Source organism: Boleophthalmus pectinirostris, unplaced genomic scaffold (genome assembly GCF_026225935.1).
Source record: "Boleophthalmus pectinirostris isolate CB_2022bp ecotype Guang Dong unplaced genomic scaffold, ASM2622593v1 HiC_scaffold_18, whole genome shotgun sequence".
Classification (NCBI taxonomy): Eukaryota; Metazoa; Chordata; class Actinopteri; order Gobiiformes; family Gobiidae; genus Boleophthalmus; species Boleophthalmus pectinirostris.
This window is the reverse complement of record NW_026571133.1, coordinates 9,616,645-9,632,959: the sequence shown is the minus strand read 5'-3', so window position 1 is coordinate 9,632,959 and position 16,315 is coordinate 9,616,645. Positions and strand designations below refer to the sequence as shown.

The 16,315-nt window shown below is 38.2% G+C and overlaps 1 protein-coding gene across 1 annotated transcript; it reads right to left on the bottom strand.

Annotated features, from left to right (window-relative positions):
* Positions 1-581: 581 nt before the first annotated feature.
* On the bottom strand, positions 582-15,877 carry atxn10 (ataxin 10). The gene is made up of 11 exons (XM_020930166.2): positions 15,746-15,877; positions 15,281-15,472; positions 15,047-15,126; positions 14,864-14,960; positions 14,586-14,750; positions 14,392-14,472; positions 13,852-14,005; positions 13,252-13,369; positions 11,024-11,208; positions 8,451-8,514; positions 582-6,292 (listed from the first exon to the last, which is right to left on the bottom strand). Exons 1-11 carry the CDS (start codon positions 15,871-15,873, stop codon positions 6,108-6,110), a joined length of 1,449 nt encoding a protein of 482 aa, XP_020785825.2. The 5' UTR covers positions 15,874-15,877; the 3' UTR covers positions 582-6,107.
* Positions 15,878-16,315: the final 438 nt, after the last annotated feature.

Here is a 16,315-nt window from a genome sequence, read left to right as displayed (position 1 = left end):
GCAAATGACAGATTCAAATGCTTTTTTGTTTTGAAGCTCCAGAACGTTTTTAGCATCTTCTTTAAACTTCTTCCTTTGCACTTGAACAGTGACATGGGACAAGACGAATAGTTTTCACAGATCCCTCATAAACATGTGTTCCCCTGGGGCCCCGGCCCTTGTTACTCGGGGCCCCAGGCTAAAATACCCACATACTATTTAAAGCATCGACGGTCAGCTTCTATGGCACTTTCCATCCCAATATTTTGACTGTTTGCTTTGTGAAGGGCTCTTGACTTCTGAGAAAAGCGTTCAGGCCTCATTGGCGCTCCATAGAGGTGTAATCAGGTTCAGATACATTGGACATTCCACAAATGAGGAATTTCACATGGGCCTGTGCTTACACAAGGCTCCAGCGGTTTAGGCATCTGCCCCAACCACAAGGGGACGACGATCAAAGGCCCAAAGCTATTTTTGGACAAAACCCTTAATGTATTCACTCATGTTTATTTAGGCTTTATGTAACGTTCAAAACAAGCTGAAGAGTATATTTTATATTGAGGAACGTGGCACTTTATGTCATTTAAAGATTAAAAAAAGAGTCATTATTTACAATTGTTTATTATTGTTAGCATTTTCAGAGAAACAATAAATTATTGTATGTAAGCCAGTCTTAAATTGTACATTGTAAATGTTATACCATATTATATGTTTCAACATAGCCAACAAAGTAATTTATCCAGTGTTTACAGAAACCAAGGACTACTGTGCACACAGTTGTAATTAAGTAACATTAAACTATTCTGCAAAAAGCCAAACCATTACTGGAGTTCAGTTTGTGTTTACTAATGTCCTTTTAAATCAAGACTTATTGCTGTCTTAAGATTGCAACTTGGCTTTATTCCTTTCTATGTGGTAAAATGTGTGTTTACTAAATAAACCTGATCAGCGGTGTTGTTTTTTTTACAAATAAAACATGATCCTCCTTCGCCTCAAACTGATGTCACACTTTACCTTATTCAAAGCATTAACAGAGTTTATAATTAACATACAGCATACAGCCTCACACCAGTGCAGTCTGTCCAAGGCCTCTTATATGGGAAACAGTGCATTTGGCCCCTGCCTGATGTGTCTCTAATACATTATAGGTGACCAGACCAGGGCCGGGCCACCTCATTCAGCAGACACAGGCTCTTTCCTGTGGGCCTGAAAAGCATTGCAGCCAGCCAGTGGAGCGCGTAACAGCTGTTTTGTTAGCCGTCTGAAATCCTGGGGACCGGAACCACATAAGCTCCCTACACTGTGCGGGCGGATTGAGCGCAGAGTCCAGCCGATTGTTTCAATACATTTTGTCATTAAAAATCGGAGGCAGAAAAAACAGGGTGGGGCTGGGTACGGGCTGGTCTGTAAAGCGCTGCATTGTTAGGGTGTCAAGACCATTCAGCTTGTCCAGCAACGCGAGGAGCACCCAGGGGTGTCATTCTGCAAACTAATGCTTCTGGTCTGATTCACCCTCTCACTCTCTCATCAAAATCCTGTTTTTATCACCGCTGTCTATGTCCTCTGGGCCCAAATCGCTCATAAAGTTCCTATATTACACAAAATGGATTCTTGTGAGCTTTAAGTCATGCTATAATGTTGTTACCTCCTCAAAACATATCTGGAGTTATGTTTTGTTTCATTCACACATGTTTAAGTGACCCTTTGTTATTCACCTGTTTACATCTCCAAGATCAAAATACTCTGTCCCACCATGTCACAAAGCAGTAGTTTTCTAGTCAACAGGTACCTTTTACCTTTTGTTCATCAGAGCTGAAATTATCCAATATACTGGTGAAGGCGTGTGGAGTATAAAAACACAGCGAAGCACTTCCTGTACAAAGTGTTTTCTGTTTGAGAAAAGAACTCAGTATGAATGAAACAAAACGCCATGAATAATTTTAATGAGGATACAACATACTAGATCAAAAAATACTGTAATATAGACCGTTTAAATATTCTAACAGCTAACTAATCAATGACTAATGTTACGCATAGTATGAGTACAATATAATAACTAGACTCTAAGGCAGTTTCACTATAATGTGTCTGTACCCCGGGTCGCCGGGGCTGCCCCCGCGACCCGGCCCCGGATAAGCGGACGAAAATGGATGGATGGATGGGTGTCTGTACAATTATTATATTTCCATGTTTATACACCAAAGCGCATTGTTAGCTCTGCAAGTACAATATATAGTGGAGCCTTCATCATTATTTTGCATAGTCTGTACTAAAAAAAAATCAAAAAGACCAAATAAGAACAAATCTAAGACTATATCAGGTCTATCCAAGGACTAAACTAGAGCTAAACCAGGACTTAAAGGTGCACTATGAACTTTTCAGGTGAAGTTTCCATCACCTGCTTTTCTCTATGGAGATGTTATTGTTTTACCTGGAATGTCCCACAGTATGGCATTTAACTGATCTGTATGAACTGTTTGAGCAATAAAAGGTAATTTAATATTTATTTAGTTAATTTATGAGACAGGGACAGTGCACAGTATACATTAACCTTAACAGGAGAAATGCATTGTGCCAGGTTATAGCACCAGAGCTAATTTCCACCTGTAGTCCCCGGTGCATGTTTTTTTTTTTTAATCTAACTGCTAGATAAATGTTTAATGCCATACTGTGGAATATTCTATGCAAAGCAATGACATCTCCATGGATACAGACGGCCATCGTAAATCTACTCTAACCAGAAAAATTGCATAGTGCTGCCTTTAACCAAAAAAGAAAGTAGCATAAAGTGAATACCCAAACATCTGGACAGAACTACGAAAGACTCCTGCATTGGAAACAAATTAAAATGTTTAATTATTTAATTAGTTAGCTAACTAGAGGCACTGCTCTGTCTAAAGCTGTTACTTAAATTAGACTTTAAATTTTTGTTGTAACACAGTGTGGCTATTAAGAATTGACTTAGTTGTAACAAAAAAGGGACAGCCATACAGCAGAGGTGGGGACTTGCAAGCGATGACTTGGACTCGAGTCAGACTTGAGACTTGACTTGATAAAATGGACTAAGACTTGACACCCGACTTGGACTTGAAGGTCAATGACTTGGGACTTGACTTGGACTTGAGGCCTGTGACTTGAGAAGCACTTTTAAATCTGAATTCTTTCTATTCTGACCATAATGATTCACACCAAGATCTTGTCAAGACATTTAAAAAGGAAAAATTAACAAAATTAATTTCTACAATTCTTACATACTCAATAAGTACTCATATACAATATACCATGATTTTTTTTAAAGTACAATTTATCTTAAAAGTCATATAAATTGCAAAAATCTAAGCTATATTTGGTACTTTGGTTTAAAAACATGAAATGACTTGAAGCTCCAAGCAGACAACTCGGTCTTGACTTGGACTTATGGGCCAGTGATTCGAGACTCGACTTGAACTTGCCTGTATTTGACTTGGGACTTGAGACTTACTTGAGACTTGCAAAACAATGACTTGGTCCCACCTCTGCCATACTGAGCTTTGTACAGTTTGACCTCTCAAATAACATTACAGATACAAGCTGGTTAGCATCAGTCACTCACCTTTTTTGACCATGAATATGCATCTTATTGTAAACCTATAGATGATAAAAGTGAAGAGAATAGGTGGACTGTGCGGTTGTGTGTTGTGCAAGCCGATAATACAGATTGATGACTATTCATTTGTAATATAGTAAACATGCTTACCGGGAATTCTTTAATCATGTGCCTATAATGTAGCCAAAAGCAAGATGGATCATGTTGAGAAGTTAAACATACATTTTTGGTTATGCCACTGTTTAATATGAGATGATATACGCCAAGTCTAAGAGTGAGTGTTTATTTTGCATAGCCTTTAATAATGGGTTAAGCTGCCATGTATTCAGTGCGTAATATTTTCTACTAGACTTTGTTCAAAGCAAGTGATAAATAACTGGAAGTGCGTAAATAGTTCTGGTAAATACTTCAGTTTAATTAGGAAGGATAGGCCTATTACATCATATGGGGGTGGTTTTACTCTAAGTTGTGGTAAGGAGTTAGTTAAGGTCATTGGATAAGAGCTAAACATAAAAGCGTTGCCAAAAACAGCCAGCATGCTCTCTCTCTGTTCACCAAATCTTCAATTCTCCAGCCCAAATCAAGGCAAAAATTGATTCTTCTCTTCTTTTCTTTGTAAATATGGCATTCTCATTAGTGGATTATTTGCTAATTTTACTCTAGGCCCAGATTAAAATTGATATCGAGGGTAGGAAATAATTTTATGGTAGTGTTTTGAGCTGCACAATATATCACAATCAAATCGAAATTGCAATTTGAGTTTATGCAATTATCAAACCGCAAATGCTGTAAATGGTTAGATAATAGAATGTTCTCAGCAGATTACCAGATAAACTTTTTTCCCTGTAGTTTAGTTTATCAGTTCAGTTTTCTCTCAAATGCGACGCTCCTGGAGTCCTACTTCTTAAACATATGTTGTAAATCTAATCATAACTACAATACTTTGAATTTGTCCTCAGGTGGTCAGAATTACTGGGTGTACCACAAGGTTATTGATACTTTGCAGCTGATGCCATCAACATTCTCTGGAGGTGCGATGCTAATTGGAGGCATTACTCTGTCTGAAGCTCTGTTACTCAAGTTAAACTTTAATCTGATCTTTGTTTAAACGCAATCTGATCATAAAGAACTGATTTAAATGGAAGATGTGAGCTAATTTGTGCTGTTAAACACCTCCCGCTCTCACGTAACATTACAGTCACAAGCTACTGAGCATTAGCTTTTATTAATCACAGGCTCCTGAAAATGGTTACATTCTGACATTCCGACATTGACTTCTAATTGTCAGAGCGGCAGCATTTCCATTTTTTTCAAACGTTCCTGCACTCCGACATTTTTTTTCCTTGGTCGGAGTGGCGGTATTTTAACTTTTTTTCAACATTCCGCAATTCTTTTTTTCAACATTGCACATAAGGTAATTATTAAGTTGCGACGGCGCTCTTTTCAAGTAAATATTTTCAAGGATTGGTAGCGTAGGAGCAGTGGCGCACGCAGTGTACGGAAGTCCTGGTTTAGACCTGGATTAGACCTGGTTTAGACCTGGTTTTAATCCTGGTTTAGTCCTGGTTTACAGCTGGTATTAGTCCTGATTTTAGTCCTAGTTTAGTCTGGGTTTAGTCCTGAATTTAGTTCTGGTTTAGTCCTGGTTTTTGTTCTGGTTTAGAGGCGAGGTCCACGCGTCGTATACAAGGCAAAAAAAGGTGATGCTCCAAACTATGAGTAGGTTGTCAAAACGATTACATAAAGACGTCGGGATGGCGGCATCAAAAAGTGTCGGAATGGAGGGTTGTCGGAATGATAGAATGTCTGGTGGGGGTCTGTCGGAGTGGGGGTCTGTCAGAATAAGGGTTGTACCCTCCTCAAAATATGTTGTTTAAATCCACTTTGTATTTTTTTGTTTTGAGACAATCTTTAGTAGCCTAGTTATTCCTAATGTGTGCATTGCTTCACCATAGTAACAACTGAACATCCTGCCATACACATATATGTAGAACACCCCCTGTATGATGTAACTGCAAAGTATCAATATCACAAATCTAATCGCAACTGTAATACTTTTTGCATTTGTCTTCTGTCAGAATTAATGGGTCTATCCATAAGGCAACAGGGCAAAGATTAAGTTTATAAATGGTGGAATCATTCACATTCAGTGGTCAGTATTAAGGACTTTGCAGCAATAAAATATTTGCGGATCCTTCCCACATGTGAGGATTTTTGGTTTGGTTATTTCTTTCAAAAAATTAAGTAGACCCTGCCTTCAATCTTAAATTATAACACCACATTTAGAACGAAATTAATTGAACTCCTTAACTTGAAGATAAGGTTTCAGCTCAACATTTTCTGGGTTTTTAAAATAGTATTTCACAGTCACTTAGCACAGAGCGAAATCTATGCAAGTTATAAATACACCTTATCAATAAAGCAAGAATCTAAAGCTTTAAAGCACTCTTAACATAACACAAGGTTAAGTGTATTCTTATCTTTATACCTTCCTATTGTAAACCTGTTTGAAGATCATGACTTTGCCTTTATACAATGATTTTCATGTGTCTTTCCTGACAGTTTTGAGCAGCAGACTTCCATCCCTCTCCTCCACTTCAAACCCCAGCTCTCTCAGGGCGGAGTAGTCAGCCTCGCCGCGTTGCTCCAGTGACGCCACCAACTTCTGATTCTCCAAGTTGTTCTCAAGGAGGTTTCTGATGGCGAAGATGGCCCACTGGTTGATAACTGTTAAAATTGTTAAGGGGAAAAGCATTTTTTTTACAATAACTAAACCCATTATTGTTGTTATTATTACTATATTGCAGGGTTTCAGATTAGATCACAACATACATAGGGCAATGTTATTTGATACAGATGCTCCTCAAATACATCAAATACTTTTCTCTATGGATAGATTGATTCTAGATGTCTAGATTGTTTCACAGTATGGCATTAAACATTTCTATCTTCAGAGAGAGCATGTTACTGGTCTGCTTTTCTAGATATTTCTGAGCAATAAACCCACCTTTAATTTAATAAATGTACAGTTAAGATGTTTAATGTTAGCCTGAATTCATCAGCCTGTTTCACTTCGTTTCAGTTCGTAGAAACCGTCTGACCTTGCAGCGTTGAAATTTGTTCGTTCAACGGTATGAGGGTACTTTTTGTCATTTAACCAATCACTGCTATTTGGTCGTGATGTATGTAATGCGCTGCTAATGGGGCTAACTGGTAGGTAATCCCGTAGGAAAAAGGGCAATAACGTCTTTTCCCTTGATAAAATTCACCAAACATTCTCTTTATTCCAGCTTTAAATCCTCGATCTTGAGAATCATTGCCAACACAGAATATATGGCTCTTCACTGATGCACTTCCAGGGTTTTTGCAAACCATCTAGTGTATTCTGATTCCTGACCTAGTCACTGGAGAGAAATGAAATTGAGCGGAGGCACTAGGTGGCACCAGCCTGACTAGTTTAATGTCATACTGTGGAACAATCCAAGAAGAGCAATGACATATCCACAGAAACAAGCAGATGACGGATCTCAAACCAAAAAGTTACATAGTGCAAATAAAAAATACAAATTTGTCTTGTTCTAGGGTCTGGTGAAATTTGGAACATCTCTTTTTATTAGCTTGGTGAAAGATGTAACTTTTCGGTAGTGGGTCCATCACCTTCTTGTTTCTATGGATATGTCACTGCTCTGCTTCAAATGTTACACATATGACATTAAAAAGACCTACCTTACATTTATTCAATTACAGGTGGTTTTATAGCTCAAAAATATCTAAAAAAAAAACACACAAAAAAACAGGCACTCTGACTGTGAGCGGGGCTGCCTCTCCACAGATCTGACCTGTAACGTGGTCTGGTTTAGTCTCCATGAAGATAGAAAGCGCTAATGCCATACTGTGAAGCATGACAAAGCAATAACACCCAAAAAGAAAAGCATTTGACGGACCCGCCACTAGAAAAGTTACACAATGCACCTTTAATATCACTGCACATTGCCCCTTCAGATAAAACTAAGATTCAACACAGACATTTCTTATGAGGAGACAGAGTAATCAATAGGGATTTCTGGCGCTTGCCCCCCTTCTGGGACTATAACGTCATCTCATTGTAGATTCTGAAAACCACCAAGCTGACGATGATTGTGCCATCTCTTACTACAGACTAAGGAATTTCGCAATGGAGTAAATTACATAATGTACATAATTACAGTATACTATTCTCCTGAAGTGCCTGTGGTTTGATTTGCACAAACTCAAATATGTTTTTGTGACACAACAAAATCATAGAACTGTTTTTCAACCCCTTACAGCAGGGGAGGGCAATTATTTTTTACATGGGGCCACATGAGAAAACAAAAAATATTGTGGAGGGCCAAAATGCTTAACTCAGTTCTGCATAATATTAACTGTATTTCTTCATAAAAAGCAGTAAATACCATTGTTTTGACAAGCTGGTAAGACTGGTAAGAGACTATTTTATGATTTAGCAATGAAAAAGTGAGGTTGCCATCCAAAAAATGTCATTAAAAAAACATCTCTAAAATAAAAGAAATGCAGCTTTAGTCCATGCATAAGGTAAAATGATATGTTTCTTTTCTAATTCCAAATTCAGCTTCAACAAGACGGTCAGAGTCAATCATAGGACCATATGTGGCCCAGGAGGTGGACAATGCCCAGGTCTGCCTTACAGTAAACATTAAATTACTTTTGACTTTTAAATCTATAGAACTGTGCTTCAGTCTATTGCAATATTGAACAAAAAGGAAGGAAGCAAAGCATGTCTAAATTAAATAACCCAAAATCTGAAATTGAAACGAGACAGACCAAGTGAAGTCTTGAGAAAAATGACCAATTCTTGGACATACACGCACATTTGGTATAAGGATACAGGGGTTGTTGCTGTCAATACTGCAGTTGTCCAAGATCAGAGGGATGCCGTCAAGTTCTCTCACCTGTTTAAAAGATACAGAACAGTTAGTAATGTGTATTTTTTCTATGATGTCAGCTGGGATGGTAAAGGTAACTAGAGGCAGTGTACTGTTTGAAGCTCCGTTACTCAAATTAATCTTAATCTGAGTTTTGATTTTACAACAATCTGACAATAAGGAACTGAGTTAGCTGAAACTACAACAGGAGAGCAGATTTGTTCCTAGCATGAGCCAATTATTCTTTAATTAGTTACTCTAAACAGGACCATAAACGCTTGCATTGATCACAGGCATCTGAAAATATATTGTTTAAATCAATTTTGTATTTATTCTTGAGTGTTAAAACTTCTTTGGCATTGTTTGCTAATGGGTGCATCGTGTCACCCCGGTAACTGCTTAACATTCCACCACAGACACGCATGCACTACCCCCTAAGCGTGATGTCACTGCAAGAATCAGTTATATATCTAAAACCATGCAAATTTGTATGCAAAACAGACAAAATAGTTACAAAACCTTAATTGAACCAAAACCATCTGTGAAATCACCACAAGAGTGATCTGTTTTCTGTCTCTTTCTACAGACCAAATTATTTTCATTGCTTCCATTTGCCCTTACACTTCTTATGTTGCTACTGTCATCAAATCTTCGTAAACAAATACAGCAGTGTGGGGTTTCTATTGTGACAGTTATGACGATTTCAAGCACACAAAAGCCTGCATTTTCTACTCTGCAAAACATTAAGTTGTTGGTCGCATCCAAACCCCAAAACACGTGGAGATGTTGCCATGAACATGCATCCCAAAGCTCGTACATGTACATCTTAAATTACCAACTCTCCCAAAGGTGAACACATGACATTGGGTTTACTGGAAGAGATCACAGTGAAAGCAGATACGGGCTGAGTTTTGACCACTGACGGACCACAGAGCACCATCCGCGGACATTACAGAGGCCATAGCAGGGCAGGCATCCCACAGGCATTCTCCAAATCTGTTTCTATTAAGATCGACTGTGCTCATGTCATGCCACAACCCACCCTCTCCCCATCCCATTATTTATTATCTATACATGCTTTTGTTAATACTGCGATGCTGACAGATGGTAATTCCAGAAAACTGATAAAAATCAGGAGGGGTCAGGGCAGGGTTGGGCGTGTTCAAGGTTTCATTGTTTTGTTGAAAGCCATTTGCGTATATACGGTATAGCTTGTAACCACATCCACAGACATTTCCAGTCAAGAGCAGTTGAGTTCAAGCACCCAACGGCGATAATTCTTAGTTATGCAAGCCAATTCCTCTTCTTGTCCCTGCACCATCATCAGTCATTGGAAATATATTATTATATTTATTTGTAAATATTAGTAATACCACAACCATTTTAAAAAAGGCCAATTGCTAACCATAGTTTTGGAATTGTGTGGCTCTTTCTGTTGCAGTAAGAGTGAAGTCACATTCTGTTATTCCGTCAGAAAATATAAAGTTAAAGATCCACTATGTAACTTTTCTTTTAAATTGTCTGCCACAGTTGTTGTTTCCAGTGATATATCTGTACATATGTGTCTCAAAAATCTTGCTCAGCAAAACTAGGAAAATATGATACTCAAATTCTTTTAACCGATATGACTATAATTTACAGTTTTTACAGCATGCCTCAAAGGAGGCATTGCCGTTATACGATGGCCTGGCAACTACTTTGCCTACCTTGATGGCACCATTCCTGCCGCCTCGTTCCCTTCCTTTCCTCTCCCCTTTGCCACCACTTTCCTCTTATTGCCACAGCAACTACGATGACATTACTGACTTCCTCCAAATTGCCAAACTGAAGTAATATTAACAAAACCCCTAAAAACTGCTTCCATTTCCTGCCCTCTATGTTGCGCCACCTTTCTTTTTTTACGTCACTTCGAAATAGGGATTTCACAGCAACGTCATCTGTTCTGCCACTTTTTCAGTGAAGGTGAGGGTGATTGGGCGCAGAGCAGAGAATACAGCCTATCCATTCAGTCACACAACCAGTCTGGTAAAGGCAGGACTGAACTGAAGTCAAACTGCTACTATGTAGGCTGTAAACATCATGCTCTCTGTGGTGTCGCTGCACTAATCATGATATCACGGTTAAATAAAGCACAAAAAACAGGAAATGGGAGTTCGAGCAGCCTCCTTGGCAGCAGTCCGCACGACTGCTGGGGGTGTCGGCATAGGCTACTTTCTATGCAAACGTAGGCATTTATTTGGAACCGGTGGTTATTTATCAAGATATACACCTGCACGCAGCGTTAAACAGGGACCCAGTTGTTAATTGAAACCCGACAATTATTTGGTATTTTATGGTATTACCCCTTTTAAACCAACTGTCAACGTTAAATAACTTCGAACCACTTCTTGTTTGTTAAGTGTGCAATAACGCGCTATATAAGTTCCATGTATTATTATCATCATTATTATGTTTAGACTTTCTATAAATAAAAAAGGTATTGCTTCTATAAAAGACAATCAATATATAAACTACAACAGCATAAAATGAATGTCACCTTGTTCTGATTGTTGGTGTGATTGTGGCACAGGTTTCCCATGAGTCTAATGAGATGAGCTTTGAAACTGACGACTGGAGAGTGATGAGATGAACCCGCCTCTCCACTGAAGGTCGAGAAGTTCTGAGATGCACTGAAAATATTCTTACTGGATTTTCCAATGGCATGAACCTGCGCCAGGAGCTCTGCAGAAAAAATGACAAGAAGAAAATTTTATTTTTTCAAGAAGATATTGTTCATATCTGAAAAAAGAGCTGCAAAAAGAGCTGATTAATATTTAACATAAACATACTAAAATTATATTACTGGAATTTTGTGGGTAATAATACAGTGATTTCCCATTTGGCTGATACGTAAACCTCAACTAAAACCTTTTATCACATCTATATAGGACTGACATACTGTAATATTGTCTGAAAATCATTATCGAGATATATCAAGATTAGGGGTGTCAAATTATCACGTTAATTGCGATTAATTAATTACAGTCATATTTAGCGCGTTATGCTTTTTAATCGCGTTAATCTCATTTTTAATCTCTAACTTTAGTGTTTCTGTATGCGAGTTGCTTTATTATAAAATCTGTTTTTATGTGTTATTGGGACAATAACACACACACACACACAAAAAAAACACATTTATAATTTTTTTTAATTTCGGTAATTCCACTCATTGCCGGAAACCCACACAAAACGCGCGCAGTAAGAGCGATGTGAACGTCATGTTAAAGTTGGCGGCGTCAGGCACAATGGACGAGGTCGTAGAGCCAGTAGAACAGAGTCAGCAGTGCACAGGTAAAAACACATTCGTGTCTTGGAAATTCTTCTCCCGACGTGAAATATAAAAGAAAATAACTAATATAATATCGCCTACAACTTAAATGTCACTGGTGAAAACAACCTGCATAGGCTCATGTCTGCACTACTGTCCTATAGTGACCTGCCACATGAGGGGACACGCACACAAACACACACAAATACACACAAACACACACCTTCATCATCGTCATTAACCTGAGAACGCGCGGACCACGTTTCCTTCCGTAGACACTGTGCGGACACCGACGTGCTCCCGTGAGCCGCGTGTGGATCGTGTTTTCTAGCGTACGCTGCGTAAACCGCGCTTCCTCCTGTGCGCCTCTAAACCAGAACTAACACCAAGACTAAAACCAGGACTTATCCAGTCTAGGACTAAACCAGGTCTAAACCAGGACTAAACCAGGACTAAACCAGAACTAAAACTAGAACTAAAACCAGGACTAAACCAGAACTAAAACCAGAACTAAAACCAGGTCTAAACCAGGACTAAACCAGGACCAAACCAGAACTAACACCAGGACTAAAACCAGGATTAATCCATTCCAGGACTAAACTAGGACTAAAGTAGGACTAAAGTAGGACTAAAGCAGGTCTAAATCAGGACTAAAACCAGTGACCTCATATATAAAGCATTTCTCTATCAATAATATTTTTAATATGGTTAAGGAAAGACTGGACTTTTTATTGTCTTTAAGTAGACAAAAGTTATTATGTTCAGATTTCCTCGTCTTTGCTACTTTACAGCAAACAGTTTCTTATTCATGGAGACTTGGGCTCAACAGCCAATTTGGAGAGATTTGTTAAACAATAAATTACTTTATAAAGTCACTTTTTTTAATCTATATCAGTCTTTTGATCTGCCACAATAATGTAATAATGCATTTAAATGAAAATACCTCAAATTGAAGGCTTTTCTCAGCAATTTTTAGGTGAGATTAAAATGAGATTAATTAGATTAATTAATTACAGATCATAATTAATTAATCTCTCAATTTTTTTAATCGCATGACAGCACTAATCAAGATATTATTTTTTTCAATGTTGCCCACTAGTAACTGGTGGCTTTCTGTGTATTTCTTTTTCAAAAGCTCACAAAGTTACATATCTCATTACTGCAAGTCTAATGTGGGGAATAACTATGAGAATGAAGTGTGGGTCATGTTGTAGTTACAAAAAAAGTTAAATGTATTGGGGCTACAACTAATTATTCTAGCAATTATTCTTTTGATGAATGAATTTGTTGTTTAAATCGTGAAAGGCCCGTGAATATTATTTTTTACTCAATTTTATCCAGATTAAGCTAAATGATTACATCCTGATGTAGTGATGTAAAGAATATTTACAGACAAAATTGTAATTCTTGCATTTAACCTCTTCAGCTCAACTTAAAATTGAATGATAAATAAATACCTGTCGTATTAGTAAGAAGGTCTGGATGGTCCTGTAAGAACATGAACTCTCTGTGATCTGAAGACATCTCACAAAGAACATCCAACAAGCTGATCACTGTCAGCGCCTCCTGCAGGACCTAGGATGAAATGCAAGCAGATTATTAAATTGCGATCACTGTTAAGATAAAATACTCTATGTAAATGTCAGTATTAAGGATAGTACTAACAATATATACAAATATCACAGCACACTATATATTGCAATATTTTGTGGAGGTGAACAAAATTGCAAATATGGTACTTTTTCCTTTTAAAATGTCTTGACAACAGTTTTAGGTTTGGTTATAATCTAAAGAACTAAGCTAAAAGTGCTTAAGAACAGTTATCTCTTCATGTTGTCAGCACTGAAAGAGCAAAGGATCATGGTCTATGTAGTTCCCTGTTTTGTCTATTGCTGCACCATAACAATCAATTTAAGCAAAGAGATTTTGTAATTTGACATTGTGATGGTCCATGATATCATTGTTAGGTTTTTGACAATCCTATATCACTACATTTGGGTTATTGTTTGTTAGATCCCTAGTCAGTACTACATAGAGTAGTAGACTGTAGTGTGTACCTCATTGCTGGATACAGAGCCTGTGGCGAGAGTGAGCACTGCACTACAGCCACTCTGAAAAGAAGAGGCCAGAAAAGAGGCGACAGCCGGAGGAATGCCACACTCAGAATCCTCCTCTCTCAACTGAGCCAACAGCAGCTCCAGCAGAGTCACTCTGGAAAATAGGTTCAATCAGTTCAGTTCACAGTTTGGTTGTCTTTAGTAAAAACACAACATTGCACTTTTCATTCCCTCCCCTACACTGGGAGAAAATAGCTTACAGGTAGCAGGTAGAATGACAGACAATGATAAGGCTGCTATTTTGAGCCATTGTCTCCCCTGACTCCCACCGATCAGTCTCTCTCACACGCTCACACTCACACAAACACACTTCATACTTGTTCAAGTTGAGGCCAAAGAAATTTGTGTGTATTTTTATGTGATCAGCTTTTTACAAAGACAATTAATGAAACTTTATTATTCAGCTTTTCAAGCATACTTTGTGACATAAACCACAAATTAACAACCACTGATTTAGCATTGCAGTAGAACATAAACTACCTGTCATGGTGCTGCATCCTTGTGTACATGCCCGTCACCAAAACAGTGCACTTCAGAAAATGCTGGGTTGCAATAAGAACCCTATTAGAAATAAACAGAGGTATAGATTACGCAAACGTTCTTAATAACAGCAACATAAGTAATTTAAAAAAACAAAGATATATATGAATAAAACCATGAGGAATTGTTCTCACGTCCAGTCGATGTCTGGCTGTGTCCTGCAGAGCTCCATCACCTTCAGAGCCAGAGGGACATTCTCAGGAAGAGCTAGTGTTTCAACTTTAGCTTCATCTAAACAAGTGTGAAGGACCATAGAGGCGTAGGTCGCAGTCTTCTCATCATCTACACAAAGGAGCTGCCTGTTAAAACATAAGTTTAGTGAAACACTTCAACAATGAAGACATTTTTAACAGTGTACCGTAGTTAACATAAGACTAAATCGTATGTCAAGTATGCTGCACACTTCACTTACAGGAGATGGTCTGGGACGGTGAGCTGCCAAATCTCGTCTTTACACATCTGATTTCCCACGGCGATATTACCAATAAACTGGATCCCACATCGCAGAGCTGGTTTAGTATAATGAAGATGAAAAGTTTTGTCTTATACAAATAGGACAAAAATACATAGTAATAGTTACATTCTGACAACCTACGTTCAAGTACACCATCCTGGTCCTCTTTGGTTTGAAGATATTTTAGAAGTTTCAGGGTAGCATCTATGAATCCAAGATCCCTTGGGGATAATTATATATATAAACTAAAGTTTCTAATGCAATATCAATTTCCATTAGAATGCAAAAAAAATAGACAGATGGTTGTAAAAAAATTATCCAAAAGGACTTTAACTAGAAAGCCTTATTATCATTTATCATTTGTATTAGATTTACCTGAGCAGGCACTGGTTACCTGTGCTCTGGACACAAGCGTTTCTTTGGGCCCTGAAGCACTCCGCAGTCAGCTGCAGCTCTAATGTTACAGACCTGTCCTGTCCTTGAGACGGGACTGCGGCGCGGAGCTCCTCACTGAGCCGGGTCAGGACGCGGAGGAGCGGGGAGAGCACAGCCTCGTCCACCGCATCCCTAAACAAAACACTTTTAGCTACACTGTTCAAACCTTTCTACATAACTTTGGTTGTATATCAGAGTCTTAGAGTCAATTATTATTCTTGTACTTTTCGTGTTTTTAATAAATATTATGTGAGAACCGAGTGTAAAATAATTTCTGTCATGTCATGCAGCTTCATGTCTGTCGGACAGAAAAACAAACTGATCTTGACTCACGTTGATACTTTTTCAGCTGTCTTGGTTGGACGCTAAAAGCGCGAGTATTTGTCAAATGTGATGTAACGTTACCTGTATTCTTTCTCTCGCAGAGCTGTCGTAAAGGTTTTGAGGATTTGAAGATGTTCAGGGCAGTGTTTTTCATTCAAAATGCCTGAGATGGAAGCACACATCTCTGCGATGCTGCTGGAAGCTGCCATGTTTCCTGCCTCATGCGCGAAGGCGGCACTTCCGGGTATTCCCGTGTTCTGATTGGTTCAAAGGAAGAGTAGGCGGGCTCAGAGCATGTGGAGTTGTTTTCAACCACATCCGAACCAAAACAAACTTTACACATGTAAAATACAACATTTTAATACATTTTCAATTGTTATTATTTACAAAACATTATAACCGTGTAATAATATTATTATACACATGGTAATATTCCATAACCTAGAGCTGTCATTCTCAAGGGGTCATTCTCAAGGGGTCCAAAGAGGTTTTCAAAAACTTTGAAGTTAATATGAGTTTTGTGAAGGGGTGCAAGTTTGAGTATTTTATAATCCTTATTGCTCTATAGCATCTTTATTAACCAGAAAATAATATTTTTCATTACAGGGCAACAACTGGTATACTGTTAATTTTAACATGTTTATCATGTCA